The 22,353-nt window shown below is 53.6% G+C and overlaps 5 protein-coding genes across 5 annotated transcripts; 3 read left to right on the top strand and 2 right to left on the bottom strand.

The window, feature by feature from the left end:
• Positions 1 to 3,617: 3,617 nt before the first annotated feature.
• TRIREDRAFT_103487 (uncharacterized protein) lies at positions 3,618 to 4,587 on the top strand (the record flags this gene model as incomplete). The annotated part of the gene is made up of 3 exons (XM_006962224.1): positions 3,618 to 3,821; positions 3,899 to 4,173; positions 4,251 to 4,587. The coding sequence occupies 3 exons, from the start codon at positions 3,618 to 3,620 to the stop codon at positions 4,585 to 4,587; spliced, it is 816 nt and encodes a 271-aa protein (XP_006962286.1).
• Positions 4,588 to 7,730: 3,143 nt separating this feature from the next.
• Positions 7,731 to 10,559, top strand: TRIREDRAFT_74601 (uncharacterized protein; the record flags this gene model as incomplete). The annotated part of the gene is made up of 4 exons (XM_006962223.1): positions 7,731 to 7,982; positions 8,144 to 8,437; positions 8,536 to 9,433; positions 9,530 to 10,559. The coding sequence occupies 4 exons, from the start codon at positions 7,731 to 7,733 to the stop codon at positions 10,480 to 10,482; spliced, it is 2,397 nt and encodes a 798-aa protein (XP_006962285.1). The 3' UTR covers positions 10,483 to 10,559.
• Positions 10,560 to 11,328: 769 nt separating this feature from the next.
• On the top strand, positions 11,329 to 12,731 carry TRIREDRAFT_120020 (ribosomal protein L37e). The gene is made up of 4 exons (XM_006962222.1): positions 11,329 to 11,396; positions 11,595 to 11,657; positions 11,936 to 12,007; positions 12,138 to 12,731. Exons 1-4 carry the CDS (start codon positions 11,393 to 11,395, stop codon positions 12,290 to 12,292), a joined length of 294 nt encoding a protein of 97 aa, XP_006962284.1. The 5' UTR covers positions 11,329 to 11,392; the 3' UTR covers positions 12,293 to 12,731.
• Positions 12,732 to 14,675: 1,944 nt separating this feature from the next.
• On the bottom strand, positions 14,676 to 17,324 carry TRIREDRAFT_103482 (uncharacterized protein; the record flags this gene model as incomplete). Its single annotated transcript, XM_006962013.1, has 3 exons — positions 14,676 to 16,895; positions 17,005 to 17,179; positions 17,287 to 17,324. 3 exons carry the CDS (start codon positions 17,322 to 17,324, stop codon positions 14,676 to 14,678), a joined length of 2,433 nt encoding a protein of 810 aa, XP_006962075.1.
• Positions 17,325 to 18,212: 888 nt separating this feature from the next.
• TRIREDRAFT_21422 (uncharacterized protein) lies at positions 18,213 to 21,284 on the bottom strand (the record flags this gene model as incomplete). Its single annotated transcript, XM_006961905.1, has 4 exons — positions 20,540 to 21,284; positions 19,689 to 20,442; positions 19,383 to 19,611; positions 18,213 to 19,244 (listed from the first exon to the last, which is right to left on the bottom strand). Exons 1-4 carry the CDS (start codon positions 20,682 to 20,684, stop codon positions 18,213 to 18,215), a joined length of 2,160 nt encoding a protein of 719 aa, XP_006961967.1. The 5' UTR covers positions 20,685 to 21,284.
• Between the last annotated feature and the right edge of the window lie 1,069 nt (positions 21,285 to 22,353).

Here is a 22,353-nt window from a genome sequence, read left to right as displayed (position 1 = left end):
CCGCCTTACCCGCCCCCGTTCACCCTCCCGAGATTGGACCAGGGTGACAATCGCCATCTCTTATCTCATACCTAGCTCTTGTCCTTGATCACAGATGGTATTGCTCCTACTATCTTGGTCGAATGCTTGCTCGAAGCACCAAGGAGGAAATGAGTATGGACCAAGATGATCTACTATTATTTCGTGTGCCATCGCGATCGATGGCTTGATCCTTGACCATCGATGATGTAACAACTCGGGGGGGGCCACTGTCTCCAGAAGCAGAATGCTGAGCGCAACAATACCTACCTCTCTCTGGCCTTCTCCTCACGCATTACGTAGGCAAGTCTGTCGCCCCGTCACTGTTCACAATAGTAATCCTGGCAAAGAGCGACTGGGAAGAGAGCTGTGACACAGCACGTTATGTTGCAAGCGTCCTAACCCCCTAGCGTTCAGATCGCGCAACTAGGTACTTGCATGTATGTGTCTGACCTGGGCTGGCTCTCATTTGCAAACGACAGATTCTATGGCTCGATTGCCTGACCTCTGCTTCATCCCACCAGCCACTGTGATTTAACGCTGGCCAGACGCAAGCTGCAGCTCCCTGCTTCTGCCTGGTGGCTCACATGTGAGGCCAAGAGGCACTCGTGTGTTGGTATGTAGTGCCTGTGCTTCCACGGAGGGTGAGAACATCAACTTCCGTACATTAACTTTGTAACTGACTGTGTGGATAGTAATCAGGTCCGCGTCGTTTTGGCTATGCGCGCCCCCCTGAAATCCCCCAGCCGGAAAAGCGGTTCCCCCTGTCGATCACTCGGAGCTTCAGCCGCCATGGATTGTATGATCTGCTACAGGAACTACTGTATGTACATACATACTTGTACTACCATGGGTATCAGTCGTGCATCTACAGAATACGAGTACAGAGAACGCTGGCCCATGATGCATTCGAGTCTGCGTACCCACCGGTCGATGCCTCCCCATGCGAGGTGCTCGTCTAGTGGTGCTGCTTAACATTGGCATGTCATGAACTCTCATATAGTCCACGACCACATGAAGCCAGCTTCACACTCGATTATTACCAAGCAATGGCGGATGCCTTGCAGCTTGGGGATACGCTCAGATTACCTGGCACCCGTTCCGACAACAGTATCGCAAATACAACCTCGCTCCTCTCGCTATCGGCGAGTTCTCAGCGCTTTCCGTAGACCTAGAAGTTGTCAAGTATCTTCGTCATCGGAGTAGCTTCTTGGCATGCAGCCTTTGATACATGGTATCTCGCTCCAGGTTGCAAAGTTACCTCTTTCCGATTCCATTGGGGGAAATCATTTTCGTTATAGCCATTGGATGCTCTCTTGTCCTGTTCAGTGGTCTCAGGCGGCAATGTTCATTCGATACTGAATATAGGCTCGTCGTACCACATGTTGATATGGCTACCTCTCGAGGCGGCTAGTTATTGCCTGAACTGCTGACTGTCTTGTATTCTAGATATGCATTCTAGCTTCGGGACTTTCTCTGGCCACAATGGCGACACAGAGCCGATGTTGGGCATACCACAGCCGACTTTCCCGGTCTTTCGTATGTCTGTGAAAGGCTATGGAAGTTGGCTCGTCGAGTCAACTGCTTGGGTTATGCTCACGGGCATCTTTCCGACACCCCATTCTCGCAATTTCCGCTCTGTTCGTTTATTGTGCGCAAACAGCTCACCCTTTGCTGCTATTCACGTAGGGGTCCGGCGCCTTGTTTCCATCACACTGTCTCGTATCTCTTTCATCTCTCTGATTCGAACATGACTATTAATGAATCCAAAGGGTCCAAGATACGGGTTTCAAGCTTTTGTCTCCAGCCGAGTGTTCTCATTGTCAAGCAGTGCGCCCTTCTGACCGCATCTTGCACGAAGACAGTCAATAGACATGACCCAAACAATGAGAGTGAGCCGCCTTCAACAGCGGCAAGAACGATGGAGCGTATATTGGCTCCAGCTCGGCGATGAAGTGAAGTGGTAATGGAGATCATGGACCACGCTCCTCAATTCGAATTCTCTTAGAAAGTCATGATTGTGAGAGAGATGACGGATCTTGCCTAATCGCCTTCACCAGGAGAAAGTACACTGCGAGGCATCCCAACAGACCAATTGGTAGCCTTTGGGCTGACCAGTGAGGAGACGACTGATGTCTCGCCTGGAACGATCTTGTTCCTGGCCGAAATGGTGTCCTGGCTTCCCACTCTGTTACATTTGAGCTTCTTCACACAATATGCCTTGAGGCGAGGCAAAGGAGATGACGGGTCTGAATACTTTCTTCACTCGACCAACGGATGGCCTTGGTGTTCTCAGCATCATGCATCCGTGGGCCTCTTGATACCGACTGGTTGAAGACTCTGTATAAGCTAGAAGGTCGTTTTATTCCCTGATATGTAGCCTTGCTCGCGGATTTCTTCGCCAGCATCTGTGACCCTCGAGTGGCTCAATCTTGGCTCTCGTAACCTCCTTTTCTCTACTTTCCCAGTGCTCCAAGCGCGGCCAATGATCCATCAGTTCTGACACAGTATGCCGGCAGATTGAGCTCAGGCCTGGCTGCTTCGGTATGAGGCACTCAATCTACTCAAAAGAGAAGTACAGCGGAGGGCGCTCACTGGTGACAAGATCAGAGGTTTGAGAACCGACAATATCCACAAGAGCACTGCTGATCACGTCCCATGAACATGTGATCAGTGGGACTAATGCCGGTATGCCCTGCAGCTCACATCGGCTATTGAAAGAGCGCTACTACGATACATGGATGGACCTTTCGTGAGGTATAAAGTTCTGGCCATATCTCTTGATGCTATGAGAGACATCCAATGCAGAAGTCCGAAGGGGGCTGGCGAAGGTTGCTGTCCTGAGATTGGAGACGGGCTTTGGATCCGAGATGTAGGGTAGATACAGTAGCGCGCACTACCTACAGTAGGTATTGGATCACATTGATCTGCTCCCTCAATGGACCCCGAACCTTTTGCCCTCTCTTTCTTGTCCAAATGCCGAGCTGAGCAGGCTAGGGCGCATCGTTAATGGATTGATGCGGGACCAGCTGCACCACGAGACCAATGCTGTGATGAAAGCGACAGTGACGCAGTCAGGACGGACCAGAAGTCACCAACGGACCAAGTGGCTGCTGGAGAGAGCATTACTAGGAGGAAGAATTGTCGTATGATGCAATTGCCCCAGATTCAGGGGAGAGGGGGAGACGACTCCGGCCGATGGCGCGTTTCGTCATACGGAGAACAGCCAATGCCGTGGGAAATCTCGGTGAGAGTGAGGCGTAGTGAGGCGCAGCTGAGGGAGCAGGGGCCAGGAGCGGCGCCCGATCTTGAACGCGACGGCGAAGCCGGTCCGGGGGTTGGGCTCCACTGCCCCCGGATCTAACAACTCCATATCAGATATGAGAGAGAGAAAAGAGAGAGGCTCTCGCCGACATCTACCACCGTTATAGACTTAACCCCCTCTCGAGATATTGCATCAAAGGGCTGCCGCTGCTCATCTGGGATTCTTCATCAACTGCAAGTCCAACTCAAGCCTGGCCCTCCACTGGATCGAGTCTGTCCAAGTCCTGACCAAGGCCCAGCATCTTCTTACAGCTCATTCCGTCGACTTTGACGACATGACCATGGCAGCCGAGAGCGACTTTTACACGCTCCACTACTTTCCATTCTCGCTCTATTCGCTCATGATACGATTTGGGCTCGTCCTGGGACGTCGACTGAACTCTGACACGGCTCCCAAAGTCCACATCAAGTTGGTCAATCTCCACCGGGAAGAAAATCTTTCGGAGGAGTATCTCACTTTGGTGAACTCAAGAGGCCAGGTTAGTCTCTTAACAAGTCTATTTGCTGGCCCCAAAGGTGGTGAAAGCACATGGTCCTCGGTGCTGACACTGCAAAGGTGCCCGCACTCACCTCGCGGGCGCTGGCCACGCCCCTTACAGACAGTCGAGACATCTCCGAATGGTTATGTGAGCAGCAGCCGGAGCTTGTGCCCGACCATTATCGAGCCACCATCCAGAGCATCATGGACAAGTTGTACAGCTTCCACGCCATGGCCCTAACCATAGGGCGCGAAGAGAAGAAACATGGCATTCCTAACCGAGCTGCGGAGCTGCTGGAGCAGAAGGACCTGACGGAGCATCATCGCAGAGCATTGGAGCTGAGAAGCGTCTTGTAAGTCTAATCATGAAGAAGAGACTCATCGCCTGGAGGCATTGCTGACGAGCATTCCTCCTCCTCTGTCTACCTAGCCACGAGCTATGTTACAGCAACATGTTCACCCCCGCCAGCATCGGCGAGGTAGAAGCCAAGGCCCGTGGATTCGTGGAGGAGCTTGATGCAGCCCTCAAGGAGCACAACGAAGGGCAGCTTTGGATATTCGGAGACAAGCCGACCATACTGGACGCACACGCCACAGCACTGATCGCGAGGCTGACGGATGTGAGGCGACAAGACTTGCTGACGGCGAGAGTGCAAGAGTACGCAAAGGGGGTCTTTGCATCAGAAGAATGGAAAGAGGCTACGCATGGGAGGACCACGCTGTGGAATGTCTCGTTGGGCCATGTCGCCGACTTGAACCCGTTGTAACTGGGACCCTTGTTGGATTTCTACGTTTGGCTTATATGATTCTCTTTGACCCCTTGTATCTGGGATACCCAGCTAGTGCTTGAAGCAGCTGTGCCTGTTGTATATAATATGAAAAGACCGAAGAATTCACGATTGATGAAGCAAAAATGATAATGACATGATTTGCCATTGTATGTTGCTGAACACGGAATGAAAGAAGAATGTGTTATTGTGCCCGTTGTTGTCTACTTTACCGAAGGATGCAGTAGGCTGTCTACTCGTCTGTCAGAGCAATGAAGCTCTCCATGTTGCGACCTATCCGTCCAGAATGCGAGGATATCCTTTCGGGCAAGCACTTGCTTGGACTCCTGCAAATGTTGACGGTGCCGTACACGTATCACCAAGACGCTTTGCAGCAGCGTTTGGGAAGCAGAACGCACTTCAACTGACTAGGTCAGGTATGGCCGTATAATGCGCAATGGGCAATATGAGAAGTCGACGAAGATGATTCAAAGGTCAATTATCTGGCTTGGTGTTTGCTCGAGCTTTCAGTGAGCCGAAAATAAGCACACATTGCCTTCACTCATTCTCATACATGTAGGTAACACATGCGGCACTGTAGTGAGTTTTCAGAGCATGACAGAGGTGCAGAGATACGTTCACTTTCCGGCTTTGGTGGCGTGAACGCGGGAGATATGGACAATACCAAGTAAATGAATCGTAAACTCATGCACAATAGCCCGTCCTGTAGCGAAAAGGAGGGCTTGAGAAACAAAAGGTAAGCAAAGAAGGATAAAGGTCAACCGAAAGTGCAGCAAAGCTGACGCCGACAAAAGTGCCCAGGAGGTAGAGCGTGGCGGCTGAGGTGCCTTTACTTGAATGCGCGGTACCTCTAATATTAAATGCTTGTGAGTGGGAAAACGGCGCCGGAAGAGGGACCTGGAACTTCTGTTTTGCCTTGGCCGGTCCGCGTCAAAAGTTCCACACTGTCGGGTGGCGGAGCGGAGCACAAGAGAAACACTGGACGAAGGCAGCCTTGAGTGGTCAGCGACTCTGGTTTGTATGTACTTTGCGTGGGTGATGATGAAGCTGTCGCGGGTTGGGTAGATTGAAGCGGATGAAGAAACTGACATGGCGTTGATTGACGACTTGACTTGAACTTTGAGGTACCGAGGCTTAGCAGAGAGATCCATGGATGATGATATCGTCTAGTAGTACTACCCGTCGATCGGAGATATCAGAGGGCCTGGAACCCCGGGTTTTGCAGGGGGGAGCTGAGAATTTCTCTCTTTGTGGCGTCTGCACGCTGTCGGGCAACAACAGACTGGCCCTGTGAGAGTGTCTGGACAGCCACTACCTACTAGTAGGTAATGCGTGCGTACAGTGCGGAGTGATGAGGACGGAACATCGCCTGCTTTTTCTTCTCTCTTTCCGTTGGCAGAGACTGGACGAGACAGAGATCCATGACGAACCAACAAAAGGCTACGATCTACCCCGTGTCAATTTCGACAAACACCTACTGTCCAGCCGAGGGTCGCAGTCCCAGAGGAAGCTATCGAGGTAATACCCAGAAAGCGATTTTCCTTCACTCAGCTTCTGTGCTCGAGATAGGCATTTCGCAATCTGCGCTGGCAGAAGCCACGCACCTGCGGTCCCCGAGATCGGATTCTTGGGGGGGAGAAGATAGATTAAGACTCGGCCTATCGTGGGTTCAGCTGCCTCTCGCGATTCCAAGTCAGAAATACGCCATGCGAGGGGGGGAAGAGATAAGGGCCTTCACCCTGGAGAAGAAGTCGAGGCTAAGGGACCCCCCCTTGGCTGCATCATTGGCTGGGCGGGCGAGATGGGAGCAGACTATTTTGCGCCTCGCAGCTAGGCACGGCAAGCATGTGTGTCAGAAGCACATGCTGGCTGGCTTTGGGACTGCGCTCGGCTTCGGTCTTTCGTTGGAGGCAAACGAGAGTACTCGGAAACAGGCCGGTATCTATCGAATCTCGGGCATCCCATGAGGCACGGAAGAGACTGGATGAGCACATGCATGCGCTGTACGAGCAATCGGTAGTTGATACCTGCACTTTGCTACATCACGGACATTATCATCGAGTGTTTCGTAAACACTCATGGACCGCCGCGGCTTGGAGATGGGGAACCATCATGGTCGCTCCTCGGCGTCGGCTGGCGTGGGTTCTTATGGGAGGATTGTCGCACTCCGTGCTCCCGCGCCTTGTTCCAACTGTCTCCCATGCCCAGCCACGCAAGGACACCAAACGCTACGGTCCTTTAGGAAGGTCTGGCTTTTTGCAACGCCGTCGTTGCCCAGGAGGAGCAGGTTATCGCTAGATTGGCACCGGCTCAGCCAACCAAGCCGCAGCGCATGAGCATCGTCTCCAAAGCCAAGCCTAGTAGCAGGTCCTCCCAAGCCCTCCCAAGCCTCTCCCTCGTCTTGCTCGTTCTGTGGCACACAGCAGCGTCTGTTGGCACATGGTGGATGACAGGAACCGACAGGGGCACGACGCCTTAGCCGCACACTGTGATGCGCCGTCTCTTCTCGTCTCGGTCTGGGCTCGAGCGCCACACTGCCCATGACTTGGCGGGGGAACTTGATCAAAGATGGAGTCGCCTGGACTCGTGAAAGAGAGAGAGAGAGAGTCACTCACAAACAAGGGTCCGTGATTGGTAGGGCGCAGATGTGCTGTAAGGTATGTATGTAGGTAGTTGCACTTGTGAGGCATTGCAGCATGTACGAGTAGGTACATGTAATATTGCAGCCCATGGGGTTAGCGTCGCAGGCGATTATCTGCTGCTGTTGTTGCGTGTGTGTGTGCTGCAGTAGGCCGTCGCACCTTGCTCTCTTTTCTCATCTCTGCCGACCTACAATCCTTCCTCGCCGAGCGAGAGCAAGACAGAGGGCGAGAAGAGGAGAGAGAAGAGCCAAGTCCGCCAGACAGACCCGGCCCCATACGGTTTGACTCGACTCGACTCGACTCGACTCGATCCAACTCGGCTCGTTCGATCTTTCGACAGCCAGGCGGGGAACTGCGATAGTAAAGCGACGACAAGGGCGACAGTCGCAGCAGAGGCATCGCCCAAAAACATCGCGCAGACCAGCGCCGCGGATCGTCGACGCTCAGAATTCGCAACGGCAGCGGCTTCTCACCGTCGACATGCCGTTATCCTTCTTCCGCCGGCGCCATGAGCCGGAGCACATCACCCCGATCCCCGGCCCTCTGGAGACGGACACGCCCGGCATGCAGCATCTCAAGCACCTCCAGCAGTTTGAAAAGGCGCACAAGCTCGACCCCAACCTGCCCATTGACGACCTCAACGATGTCGACGCCGCTATAGCGACCGGCAATGCCGAGAAGGGCATCGAGATTGAGCACGCCCTCATGGAGGATAACAGCCCGTATCCCGAGGTATGACTTATTATCCACTTGGTTCTTCCACCCGTCTGTGGGAGATGAAACGAGATTCAGACATCTTCACGCGGAGGGAAAGATGAAAAGGACATCACCAACAGAAGACAAGGACGATGTAAGCTGATGGGATGAATCCCCTTTCTCCTCTGCTCTTATAGGTGCGAGCCGTCGTTCGAAATTATGATGTCGACGTCCCTGCCAACACCATCCGTGCTTGGGTCATCGGCCTCGTTCTCTGTACCGTCGGCTCTGGCGTCAACATGCTCTTCTCCCTGCGCAACCCGAGCGTCGCCATCACGACATATGTCATCCAGCTGATTGCCTATCCCATCGGCCGCGGCTGGGACCTGGTCATGCCCGACAAGGAATGGAACGTCTTCGGCTTGAAGTTCAACCTCCGACCCGGCAAGTTCAACCACAAGGAGCACGTCATCATTGTCGCCATGTCCAATGTAAGTCATCTTATCACTACAGAAGAGAAAGCCAACGGGCTTTACGAAAACCAACCCCCCTTTCTGCGTCGACATAGGCTGACGATGTCTCGCCTTAGGCTGCCTATGGCGGTGGCGTGCTGTATGCGACCGATGTTCTGCTGGCGCAGCGCCTCTTTTACAAGCAGGACTTTGGCTGGGCTTTCCAGCTTCTCTTCGGAATCACCACGCTGTGTACAGGATATGGCCTGGCTGGCCTGGCTCGCCGTTTCCTGGTCTGGCCCGCTGCCATGATCTGGCCCGCGGATCTCGTCAACGTCGCCCTCTTCTACAGCTTGCATGACCACTCGCCATCGGACCCGTCAAAGACGAACGGCTGGTCCATTGGCCGCTACAAGCTCTTCCTCATCGTCGGATTCGGCGCGTTCCTCTGGTATTGGTTCCCCGGGTGGATCTTCAGGGGCCTCTCTTCCTTTGCCTGGGTCTGCTGGGCTGTCCCGAACAGCGTCGTCGTTCAAAAGATCTTTGGGCCTAGCCACGGATATGGCTTGATGCCCACCTCCTTCGACTGGTCTGTTTACAGCGGCTTCGTGGGCTCGCCCCTGATTCCTCCGTTCCATGCCATCGCCAACGTGCTGGGCGGAATCGTCATCTTCTTCATCGTCATCTCCATGGGAATTCACTTCAGCGGCACCTGGTATTCCGATTACTTTCCTGTTCAGTCTTCCGACTCATACGACAACCTGGGCCAGGTCTACAACGTTTCGCGAATCCTGGGCAATGACTTGAAGTTCAACGAGACAGCGTACAAGGAGTATTCGCCCCTGTTCTTGCCGACTCAATTTGCCCTCGCCTACGCTCTCTCATTTGCTGCCGTTGCCGCCGTTCTCATCCACGTTGCTCTCTACCATGGCAAAGAAATTTGGAACCAGTTTAAGCTCGCCCGTCATCAGGAGGACGACGTTCACATGCGGCTGATGAAGAAGTACCGCGATGCCGAGGATTGGTGGTACGCAGGTATGTCACGCTCCCCCTTCCTTCCCCCCGGCATAACCACTTGTTTCCCCCCATCACGGAGCTGTAAGTGAGTGCTAACAATGATCATCGGGGCAGCGCTCTTCGTTGGCATGGTGGCCATCTCCTTTGGCATAGTCGCCGGCTGGGATACTGGCTTCCCGGTGTGGGCATTCGTCGTCTGTTTGCTGCTTCCGATTGTGTGGCTTATCCCCATCGGCATCGTCCAAGCCATTACAAACATCCAGCTCGGCCTCAACGTCCTAACCGAGTTCATCATTGGGTACATGGTCCCCGGCCGGCCCCTGGCCATGATGATGTTCAAGAACTATGGCTACATTTCCATGTCCCAGGCCTTGTATTTTGCCCAGGATCTGAAGCTCGGCCATTACATGAAGGTGCCCCCTCGCGTCATGTTCACGTCGCAGCTTCTGGCCTCTGTCTGGTCTGCTATCGTGCAGATTGCCGTCATGAACTGGGCTCTGGGTCACATCCCCAACGTCTGCGATCAGCAGCAGGAAAACGGCTATTCGTGCCCGGGTGGCCGCGTCTTCTACACGGCCTCGATCATCTGGGGCGCCATCGGACCCGCTCGCATCTTCAGCCACGGAGCTCTCTACGCATCGCTGCAGTGGTTCTGGCTCGTTGGAGCCATCACGCCCATTGCCACTTGGCTGCTGGCTCGCCGCTGGCCCAAGTCTTTCTGGCGCTACGTCAGCTCGCCCGTCATCTTCGGAGGCACCGGCCAGCTGCCTCCAGCGACCGTCAACATTTACCTGTGCTGGGGTCTCGCCGGCGTCGTCTTCAACTACTTTATCAGGCGACGATACACGGGCTGGTGGCTGCAGTACAACTACGTCGTTTCGGCAGCGCTCGATTGTGGTCTCATCATTTCCACGCTGCTCATCTTCTTCACCCTTTACTTGACCAACATGAGCAGTCCTCACTGGTGGGGCAATGACGCGGCCGTGCATACCATGGACGCCAGAGGAGAGGCAATATCTATGAAAGTTGCTCCGGGCCACATCATCGGGCCATCACAATGGCCCTAAGAGGCATATGAAGGCGATGTTATCAAGGACAAGGAACGACGAAATTTAGCTGGACGTACGGCGTTGACATGGTTTGCAAACTTGTTTCGGGGCTATGGCATATACATGGGTTGTGTATATGGATGCTTCTCTGTTCAAATGCTTGAAACTGCTTTTGGGCTGCTTCGTCTGTCCTTCGTATGCAGTCTATTATGACCTGGGCCGGATACCTTAGGTAGGGATGGCGTTTAAGGGAATCTCGACTATACTAGTACCTGATGTTTTGTTTTCACGTTTTCAGTATAAGAGAGCTGACTTGGCGTCAGCGATACGAAATGAGGAACTAAGTCAAATTTGAACATATATCTCCGAAAGTCGTGTGTGGTGTTTCTTTCCATTGCGTTGCTCAGAACGATGGAAGAGTGACTGAGAGAATGTACACTAGTAGTACATGGTATTTCTCATCAACAGGTAAACCTCGAAGCCGGTAGTCATGATTATAAACAACTGACCTCGTACAATGCATGACGGTCTCAATCAGAAGAAGCATAATCATGCCATAATATGCAAATACAGGTCGACTTGCACCGGGTCAAATCAGAATTGCCCTCAACTTCAATCAAACAGATGCAGGATTCTACCGACTTACACCAGCAGACGGCCCCGATATCCGACAGTGAAAAGGATGTGCTGACTCAGCTGGCGGATTGCTCGAGGATGAGATAAGGAAAAAAAAGTGGCATCACGTGCACAGGCGAGAGGGTATCATCACGTGGATTAGACGGGCGCCCAGGCCCACGCCACTCCCACGCAAAAATTAGGGCTGGCAATTCGACACTCCACCGCGAAAAAGGCGTTGCTCTCCCCCCCAAATTAACAATCTGTGAATCGTCATCCCCAGCTTCACGCCTAACCACCACCGACCGCCAAGATGAGTACGTTTTGATGCTGTTCCTGCTCGCCGCCTCGAAGATCCCGTTTCTACGAAACCCCCGAAAAGCTCTGCATATTCCGTCGAAAGATGCTGCGCGAGGACATAAAACTCCTAGGGAGAATCGAGGACGGGATCTGGCGAAGAACCTCTGTTGGGTCATGATGCGGAAAACAAGGCTGACTGTTGATCCTGTGTGTAGCGAAGGGTACCTCCAGCTTTGGTAAGCGTCACAACAAGACGCACACTCTCTGCCGACGATGCGGTTAGTTTTTTCTCCCATCCTCAATCCACCGGAAACGCGGCATTCGTGATGCCTCCTGCGCAACAACAGACCCGCCCGAAGGGAAAAGATTCGATCGAGACTTGCCGCCAGAGACACGGACCAGAGAAGAGATCGAAAGGGAAGCCACCGACTGGGCTTGGAGAAGTGTGCTCTCGTCTCGACGAATTCAGCCCGAGGGCGGTCAATTGCGACGGATGGCGGACCGAATCGAACGCTTGGACGAATGAATTTTGGCATACTGATTATGGTTGGAACAGGTCGTCGCTCTCTGCACGTCCAGAAGCATGAGTGTGCCTCTTGCGGTTACCCCGCCGCCAAGATGCGAAAGTGTATGTGCTCTCCCGGACTCTAATCTGTCCTTCCAACCAAACAAACAGGAGACGCAACTCGTCTTCCTCTGTCCCGCTACCTTATCCAAGCGCGAGAATCGACGTCTAACAATACTTTCTTTCTTTGCAGACAACTGGAGCGAGAAGGCCAAGCGGAGAAGGACCGTTGGCACTGGTCGCTGCCGCTACCTCAAGGACGTTTCCCGACGATTCAAGAACGGCTTCCAGACCGGCGCCCCCAAGAACGCCAGGGTTGGCAAGAAGTCCGCTGAGCAGGAGTCTTAAGTGACCTTTGTGGAGCGTTTTCGGAGCTCTCTTTCTGCTTCTACTGGTTTTTTTGTTTTTTTCTTCGTCGCTACACCGGATCTTATGCACAAAAGGGTAGAAGAGGGAGAGAGAGAGAGAAACGAGGAAAAATAGAAGAAACCAAAAAAAGAACAATAATCCCGCGTCCATGAGGTCAATGAGTCCTGGCGAACAAAGACAACGCTTTTGCATCTTCTCACTCTTCTCTTGCGTGATGAGCGACGCATCTGCCGGATGAACTCTTCCTCTTCCTTTTTTCTTTCTAAGGTCTTCTTTATGTTCTCCTTTCCTTCTTTTTCGCTGCATGGACTCGAGTGGAGGTGGCGGTGGATGTAAATTTGGGCGATTGATCAAGGAAGGCGGCTGGAGCATGGGACAAATGGTGTTATCGAAAAGAAAAGGGACCCCGACTGCTTTTGATTTTCGCGCCGGAAATTCCGTTAGGGGATCTAGGTGGAGGGAGTCTCTTGAAATGACATTCCTGATTCTTCAAGTCGCCTGTTCCTTACTCTTGGCCTCTCATTATGCCTCTACATGCAGCCCAAGTGATCAGATGCTCTATGTGTAGTACCTATGTTGTGCCTTGATCACTGTCAGATGCTCGGGTAGAATGCTTTCCACCTTTCTCATTCATGCGCCCATCCAACTGTACTCAAATGCCCATATCCATTTTCGCTCCGTCACTGGCAGATGTACCTCGAGATACTCTCACCATAGGTGGTCGCTTCATCATCACCCAGTATAGGGTGTGTTCCAGCGTCAAGTCCCCCTCTCAAAAACCTTGACATTCCCGTCTGCCCCAACGTGGTACAAATACTCTGCACCCTCATCCTCCTCTTTACGCACTGCGATCCTCACCACGCCGCTGACATCCTTCGCCACGCCCGTGTCCAGCATCCTGAGACTAAGGACCAGGTCGGCCGCATGCGTTTGCGCCAGCACCAGCGCCGCATGAGAGCGCTCCAACGCTGTGTTCTGAGAGCGCAGCAGAGCGTCGTCAGCGGAAACGGCGAGAATCGTCGCATGGACTCGCTGGCATTCTTCTGTTAGCTAAATCCATTCCACATCAGGCACGACATCCCTTTCTGCCCGCCCACGAGATAGCGCCGAAAAGACGACATGTTCCATCGTGACTCACCTCTCTCAAGGAAAAGAGCATTCTCTCCAGCGCCAGGGCTGTCACGTCATCTTCATCGGATATCGCCAACAGCTCGTCTACTTGATCCACAATCAAGACTTTGGAACTCGCTCTCACATCGCCAATAGCTGCTTCGATGCCTCTCCTCACGTCTTCCAGCTTGCCGCTCTTTAGGATTCGCCCTCTGTCTCCAGTGGATTCCGACCCTTGGCCTCCTGAGAGCAGGCCTGTCAGTCCGTCTACGAAGCTGAACTTGCCGGCTCTGCTCAGGCCGTCCAAGTCCAAACCCTGTCGGAACGAAGTAATTCACATGAGCATTCGAAATTTCAACACACATACAAGGAGAAGGTGAAGTCTCAAAAAACTCACTAATCTGCTTGCGCCCTCTCTCCAGAAGGCCAAGTCTCTCATGAAGCTCACAAGCACGACGCCAGAGTCCGTCCCCGACTCATCTCCGCCAATGTTCCGTCCCTGGAGTATTGAGCAAAGGTACCGTAGAATAAGCCAGTTTGACGTCGCTCCCATGACATTCGTCAAGACTATCAGGGATGCCTCCTCGGGTAACCCGAGATATGGCTCGAGAAGCGGTGGGATCTTGCTTGACATTGTCTGGTTGAAGGTGAGAACAAGGGCTGGACAAGAGCACAACAGAACGTTGAGTAATTGAACCTGTATAATGGAGGAGCAAGTGAATGAAGTACAGCGGTCTCTTTTATCTGACCTTATACCAAAAAATGTATATCAGACGGAAGTTCAAGTTCGATGATTTCGAGGAAAGAGTCGTGGTGGGGGCGGGGACGGTGCGAATACAAGCACCAACGCTCGCACAGTGCATGCATCACCGAGTTCTACTTTCACCTTCTGCACTCTCGCTCGCTCCTTTTTGCAGTAATGACAATTGAAAAGCCTTTGCTGAAGCAAAACCATCAACCGTTAGCCTTCATGCAGATGTGTACCCTACATTCTCTAGATACATCATTTGCCCTCGAATTGTGGCATCAAGCGATGTGCTATAGTGGACAGAGTCTGCCGCCCCAACAGATGCCGAGGAACTAAGTCCACCAGTTCCCTCTGATCCAACATAGAGAGACCAGTGGAAGAGGTATCATGGCGCATACACTTGATGGTGAACTGGCAAAAGACACTCAAGGGTACCGGTTCATCAATCTTCTCTCCTTTTGTGCAGGTATGGATCTGGGCTAACAGCTGCTGTTAGAGTGGCATTTACAATCCCGTCATGTCGATATGCCCTCCGTGCAGCTTCGCCATATGCGCATAAATACCGGTGCCGTTGGGGAAGAGCATCAAACACACCCAGCAAATGTGAGCCTTGCACGCTATGCAAGTCATGTGGTTGCATCCATCGATCTTTTCCAGCGGAGTTTTACATGTTGGGCAGTCCTTGATGCCCAGCTCTTTCTTGAGCTTCGCAAAGGCCTGGTAGCCTCCCGTCTTGATGTCCTGGTGATCTGCGCACGACATGCCGACGTGCGGCTCATGGCAAGCGGAGCAGGTCGGCCTGAGGCAATTCGAGCAATTCAGAGTTCTCGCCTCCGAGGAGACTCGGTAGATGTAGCCGCAGTCTGGAGTGGGACAGTAGCGAAACACGTTGGGATGTCGCTTGATGTAGGACGAAAAGGATCGTTCAAGCACGTCCTCAAGCGCTCCCTCGGAGAGATGCTCCTGAAGGTCATCAAGCACTACGACCTTCTTACAGCTGCCCTGATTTCCATGGCATAGGATGGCGAAGTCTGCGGCAGTTCCGTCTCCCATCGTGCAGCTTCTTTCGAAACATTCCTGGCAGTATACATGGCCGCACCGGGTCTTGACAGGCGTTTCCGCTTCTGTCCAGCAAACTGAACAGTCTTGAGCCGCTTCGTTGACTTCATGTCGCACGACTGATTCGGCGACTTGTTCTCGGCCTTCCATGATGGCCAGGGCGACATCGTAGTCTTCTAGCGAGCCGGATATGACAATCTTCTTCGGCGTGGAAATGATGTCAAACGATGCCTTTTCCGGCCCGAGTCTGGCAGTTATCTTCCTGAATCCCCCATGGCAGGCCCAGAAGAACTTGTGAGGTTCGAGTTCAATGGCCCGGGCAGATGTCGACAATGACGCGGCTCGTATCAGTTCGGCAAGGCGACGCTCCACCTCCTCGCAGCGGGCCTGAGACCCGAAAAGGCGCAACTCAGATCTGCCTCTGTCTCGGATGATGGTCGTGGAGAGCTCTGCTTCCAGCTTCTTGATCGCTTGGAAAAGCCTTCCATTAGCCTTGAGGGAAGAGTCCCAGAGGGGGATGCCATCTCCCTTCGCAACAACGCCGCCAAGAATAGATTCAAGGTCCGCCTTGGCAACCGCAACATCAGCTGCCGATTCTCCCTCAATCTTCAAGAGCCTGAACCTCTTCAAGGGGTCCGTGCTGTTGTACGCCTTGAAGATGACATTCTTGCCTTTCCAAGCCTTCTCTTGAGCCAGGATTCTGGGGTAGACCGCGTCGTAAATGCTTGTACCGGCTTTGAACTTGGCCGAGTACACCATCTGGACAGTCAACCGCGCCTTAGGATGGAAGATAAGCTCCTTTTTGTCAAGCTCCGTGGCAGCTCTCCTAGCGTCGGCTTCGTCCAAGAAGCGAGCAGTGGCTTTGACTCGCCTGGCGTTGGTCTCCAATGTGACCTCGAAATATTCCAGAGGTCCAATGTTTGTTAGAAGTGAGCGTACTATGGTTGAAGCCTTTTCAGCATCGGTTGAATACGTGGGCGGGCCAACTTCTACGTGCCGAGGCCTGTTTCTCTCCAGCGTGATGGCCTGCAAGATGTCCTTCGTCTCGGCGGCAGCCGGCACTTCAGTCAGCATGACTGTCCAATTCACCCGGTTCCTTGACGGCGACCACGCGTACGAATGAATAGTCGGCTGAGCTTCAGTAGCTGGCTTCGTGGTGACTTTCTGGTCCAAGATCCGATAGCTGCCCTTTGCGAACAAATCGCTCACTCTCTTGGCAGTATCTCCGTTGTCAAAGTTCAACCAAACGTTCCGAACCGCTTTGTGCCAAGATAGGTGGACCTTTTTGCAGTCCACACGTCGAGCACTGTGGCCAGAGGGCATGGGTGCAGCGATGGGAGTTGCATATATCTTGACACCTTGCCATGTATAGCCAGAGTGGAACATTGCACAGAGCCTCTTGGAGAAGGACGGGTCATCCGATCTCACAGAAGCTCCGCAGCTGCCATCCATGTGCAACATGTACACATCGTCGACGCCGATGTCGAGCCCCTTTTCGGCGAGCATATCACGGACTGATTGCTCAGAGGTGCCTTGCGGCAAGCCGTTGATACGGACGGCGGAGAAGTCGCTGGGCAGACGGATCTTGGATACCCGAGCACCAGCTTCGAATTGGACGAATGCGCCTCCAATTGTTCTCGAGAAGTCGTCCTTCTTGGATTCATCCTGCAACATTCAAGTCAACACTTATTCTTCAGTTGATTGACCCATCATTCTGGCGTACAAAGAACGGTTGAACATGGTGTTTGTGAAGGTTCAGCGTGGGACAACTAACCTCAATCGCATCTGCTACAGCAAGGGTAGCAGGGGTGGGTTCTCGAGAAGCCAAATTCTCTTCAGCGTGACGGAACAGACATTTCTCCCCATATACGCAGCTCCCGGTTTTGAAGAATCGGCAAATTGGCTTTTCGCTCTCCGGAGGTGCAGTGGCAGAAGGGTAGTCGTTCGTTCTGGGTTTCCAGTTTGGCACGCCTCGCTATAACAACAAGAGTCAGCAGGACGTTCTCGCGACTGGCATCTTCAGGAGAGAAGGGGGGGTGGGAGGGGACTCTGTTACCTTTTGAGGCTCTGGAGGACGACGAATGGAGACACCATTGATATGGGAAAAGGGACAGGATGATCCTCTGGTGCAAGACCCCATCTGAAAGAATCGGCAAGGCGTGGCACCTCGCCAATCCTGGGCAGAACCGAGTTGCCCATTTGCCATGGGCGACGCGACGCGAGTCGTTTTGCTATTCATATTGTAGATGATGAAGAGCTGCTCAAACTCTGATATCAGTGTTTAGGGCGAGACCAGACCTCGCTAAATGGCCGAATCCTGACTTTGTCGTTCTCTTCAGGAAAGCACTTTTGGAGGTTGGGCACCATGAACCGCACAAGAAGCTGCCCGCCCGCATCATGCATGTTGTGTCACTTCGTATAAGTGCGTGCTGAGAGAGACTCGCACTGTACGCTCGACTTGCAGATTGCCATTGGATCGGGAGCTCGAGTTGGATGCTCTCATTGGGCTTTATTGGGTGTCGGCAGATGGTACTGCCGTCACGGTACTCGACGCGTACAGACGCACAACATGCGTGCAGTATGTGCAACATTACGCTACCAGTGAGCCAGGTACCAAAGTGGAAACGAACTCATCACATCTGTCCCCATTTGCTTTGCACGATATGTACCTAGACCGAAGTGTTTGCAGATGTGGGTATATATAGGGGGTGCCATATATATCTATGCAGCTATGGAGGTCAGGTATGTTATACTACCAAAGAGCGAAATGGGATATCTGTTCCTAACCAATGCCGTCGAGACTACCTACTGACTTATCCCATGCATCAGAGTGCTAGGAAATCGAAAAGGAACAAACCCCTCCAGGATAAACGCCGTATGATGCCCGTCAAAGAAAGACGTGTGTGAACATGATGCGATCTTGACCCGTTGAAAAAGAAAAAAAAAAAAAAAAAACAAAGACAAATGCATGTGTGCTGCCTGCTAAAACTTCTCCATGAGGTTCTTGCGCGCCGTCCACATGCGCGCCCTCTTGCCAAAGATGTACATGGGAATGGAGCACAGGCAGAAGATGAGCTGAATGACGCCGAGATAGATGTACACGCTCTTCGAGCCGTCCGCGGCAAGCCACTGGGAAATGAACAGACTGAACACCAAGCCGTGGAGCACGTTCTTTGAAAAGTTGAGCGTCACCAAGGCTTCGCCGGCGTACTGGCGGTAGCTGTCAACGCAAAAGGTGATGGACGTTGTCGAGCCGAGGGAGCAGCCAAACGAGGTGATGCCGAAGAAGATGGTGGGGACAATCCAGCTGTCCCTCTCCTCCGCAGACCATCCGAAACCCATGAGCCCTATGCACGTGGTGATCAGGATCGGTATGGCCATGACGAGGCGAAACTCTGGCTCATACATGCCCCCGTTGCGACGAGCCATGGCCCGGACAATGATGTCGCTGATCTTACCGGCCACGCCAGTGCCAAGGATGCCGCCGACAAAGGGCGAGACGTAGACGAGGCCGGTCTGGAGAGCCGTGAAGTTGTATCCGTCCGGGTTACGGTAGATGACAGCCAGGTTCTCGGAGATGACAATCAGCCAACCAATGGAGCAGGAGTAGATGACGGCGGACCAGAGGACGGCGGGGTACGCAAACAGGATAAACGGCCTAGCCATGACCTTGAACCAGTTGTCGTTGTTGAGCCGCCCATGATAGGGCTTGAGCTGCTGAACAAAGGTCTGGGCCGGCTGGTTGCGGAGGTTGTGGGTGTACGCCTTGACCTTTGGGGGCGCTCTGAGCTTCCACGAGGGGAACCTTTCGTTGTCGAGATTGGGCGCTGTCGAGTAATACTCGGTAATCACCATGCTGTTGGCTCCGCTGTGAACGGGAGGCGGTGTTGAATGGAGTTGTCGGCCGCGTTCAGGGGCTAGACTAGACCGCGGAGACGTGACGGAGGCTCGGGGACTGTGGATTGACGGTCCGCGCGAGGATTCCCCGGGGTTGGCTGCCCCCGGTCCGCCTCCCTCTGGTTTGTGGCTCTCCGGCGGCGAGACTATGAATCCCACTTGAGGACTCCCAGACGGCAGCTCTGCGTCCTGACCCAAGGGTTCCTGGCCCTCATGAGACGGGGTCTCCACGTTGGGCGTAAACTCGACGTGTACCTCTCTGCGGCGCTCGATGGCCCCCGGGGACCGCGAGCCCTCCGGTGATTTTCCCCGAGGGGAGAGGGGACCGGCCGATGCATGAGCAGGGTCGGCATGGCGGGATGACAGCCGGCGAAGGAAACTAGGTCGTCTCGAAACTCGCCGTGTTGGCGTCCTATCCCAGAAGGTCTCTGGGACAAAGAGGAAGAGTAGGACGAATGCAAACCCCACGACCATGGCAACAATACTACAATCCAAGGCGAAAGCAGGTTAGAAGCCAAGCTTGGGCAAACAAGAAGCGGGTGAAGAAGATTCGCAACCTACAAGAAAGCCCAGCGCCATCCAAAGCGACCAATGATGGCGGCGCTGACGAGGGGTACAAGATTCTTGCCTCCCAAGAGCAAGAGGGTGTAGATTCCGATTCGGTACGCGCGCTCGTGGAGAAAGAAGATTTCGGCAATGGTGGCAGACGGCAGACATTCTACCGGAGACACAGCAACGCCCTGGAAGACTCTGGCGGCGATGAGGGAGGAGAAGCTGGGCGAGTATCCAGCCCAGATGCAGGTGCCGATGAAGAGGATGGCTCCAGCGAGGTACACAGGTCGTTTGCCGAACAGAATGGCGGTGGGAGAGGCAATGACAGACCCAAGGCCCAAGCCCATCATGTAAAGGCCAGTGGTGAGGGACACGTGCTCGACAGACACGTCAAAGTCCTGCGCAACGTTGGTGAATCCCGCAGCAATCAGGGGCGTCATGCCGCCTCCGATCATGCAGTAGAATCCCAGGGAAAGGAGGGCGCAATCTCGCCGCCAGGAGGGCCAGTTCAGGGGATCGTTTGCAGATTCCTCCGGCTGCGGATCCAAGATGATCTTACCATCGCCCGTCTTCTTCTTGCCGGCAGTCTCTTCCACGGGCTTCTCGGGTTCGGAGGGAGTCCACGGTGATAGCTGAGTGCCGCCGGGCGTCCTGGGAGTCCCGACAGGAAAGCCAACAGGAATGGACGAGTGCGAAGTGCGAGCATGAACATTGCGCAGGCCGAGTGGCTCGTTGCGGTCACTAGCCAGAAGCAAGACGGAGCCTGTGAATCAAGCTCGACGTTAATGAAGCTCAGACGTGTTGAAGATGGACAGAGAAAGAGAAGGAGGACGCATGTCACAGCGCGGCCAGCTGCTCACCTGGAACCTCAATAGTTTCCGGATCGTTCAACATGCCCATGCTCCATTTGGTCGGCCCAGGCTTTTCACCAGCCTTCTCAGCTGCTGCACCACCGTGACGGCCGAGCCGCCACCGGCTTTGCTTGGTTTGCCCTTCGGGCGCCATCTGGATTGATATCGACGAGACCAAACGTCAGAGACTGCTGCCGCACGCTTTGAGGATAGTAGCTCAAGTAGGTGGTTATCAAGGATCGACTTCCAAAGCGAAAGAAGTTGGTCAAGGATACATGGAGGCAGTGTATTCAGCAGTCGAATCTGAAGGGGCAAAGCCAAGGGGGTCTATAGGCGTAGAGGGAGAAGATATGACGCTTTTCTTTGGTGTTGATATGTTCCGTCTAAGAATAGTTCTGAGACCTGCCGCAGAGACACGCCACAACGGTAAAGATGCGATCCAGAAAACGGTCGAAGAGGGATGACTATGCAGAGGACAATGGGACTCGGGTCTAGAGCTGTTCGCCCAGGTAGCGAGGACGTATGACAAGAAATTGTGGCGTAGACCAGCAACGCGCAGGCTTTGCTCCAGAGCAGGATATCCTTCTGCTTGTGTGTTTCGCGTCGTCGAGCGGGATGGAGGGAGAGAGGGCAGCTACAGGATATAAGGGCAGAGAATCAAAAGCGAGGTGAGTAGGTACCGTAACTAAGTATACAGAGGAGAGAAGATGAGGAGTAGCGAGTAGGTATGTATGGGGAGGAGGAGAAGAAGAGCAACATATACAGAGAGGATGATGGAGGAGAGGAAGATGCCAGAGCGTGGAGGAATGAAGTCAATGTCTCGAACGTTCTTGCTCCGCACGTGCTAACAATTTAGCAGACTTGATGGCTGGCTAATCACGAAGGAAAGGCCCCAAGATCTTGCAACCTCTATCTACCTAGCGCGAGATCTGGCCTTGGATGGCCCACCGGGACAGAAGAGACCAGACGTTATCGGACCCCGAGCAGAAGGAAGAAGACACGGCTGATGATGCCAGCGTCTGTCTAGGATTGAGTCTAGGATGAGGGCTTGTCAGTATTAGGTGTCGTAAAACAAGGGTCGCTTCCTATCGTTTGCCTTGCTCACAACTACCCTGCTAGTCCTCCTTTCAGCGCCAACCAGCACCCACCACCTTGATGGACAATGGCTGATCAGCAGCAAAACCACAGCACTAGCTCTCTCCCAGACCCCGGACATGGCACAATCAGCAGTGGACGGTCCAACCGCAGCCTTTACGGCGAGTCAGGTGAAGCGCCCGAGCTGCTGCACATGCCACTGCCTGGGAACCCCCACTGGCTCAACGGCTCCCCGCCATGGACACGCCTGGCCATTCCATGTTTGATGACGGCAGCGCGGACCATGGGGGGTTGGATTGAGCCCTGGAAGCCGGTCTGGCTGACGCCTCGTGCTGTTACTAGTAGCCATGCTGTGGCACTGGAGCTACGGAGAAGAAGAAGCCCGGAGCTTTGTTGAGCTGCTTGGGTGTTTCCCCCTATGTTTGGATTTCCGGCGCGTTCATTGCTAGAAGCATTTAACCGTCCATTACCGTTGGACCAGCAACTTTCTGGGGGAGAGATTCGAAGCGCTTCGCCTCGAGTACAATAACGCGAAGATGCAAATGTAAGGGTATCCATCTTCTGGCCGGGATCATGGATTGGGACGGTTTTCTGCTGCGGCTCACGCGGTCGAGAATCTTCCCCCGCAAGATTCGCAAACAAGCGGTGATGCTACGCTACTACTACATACAGTACTACGCACTACGGAATATGACAAGAGTCGAAGCGAGCACAGGGCTTGTCACTTG

The sequence above is a fragment of the Trichoderma reesei genome (genome assembly GCF_000167675.1).
Source record: "Trichoderma reesei QM6a unplaced genomic scaffold TRIREscaffold_2, whole genome shotgun sequence".
Classification (NCBI taxonomy): domain Eukaryota; kingdom Fungi; phylum Ascomycota; class Sordariomycetes; order Hypocreales; family Hypocreaceae; genus Trichoderma; species Trichoderma reesei.
This window is presented reverse-complemented; position numbering and strand designations above follow the sequence as displayed.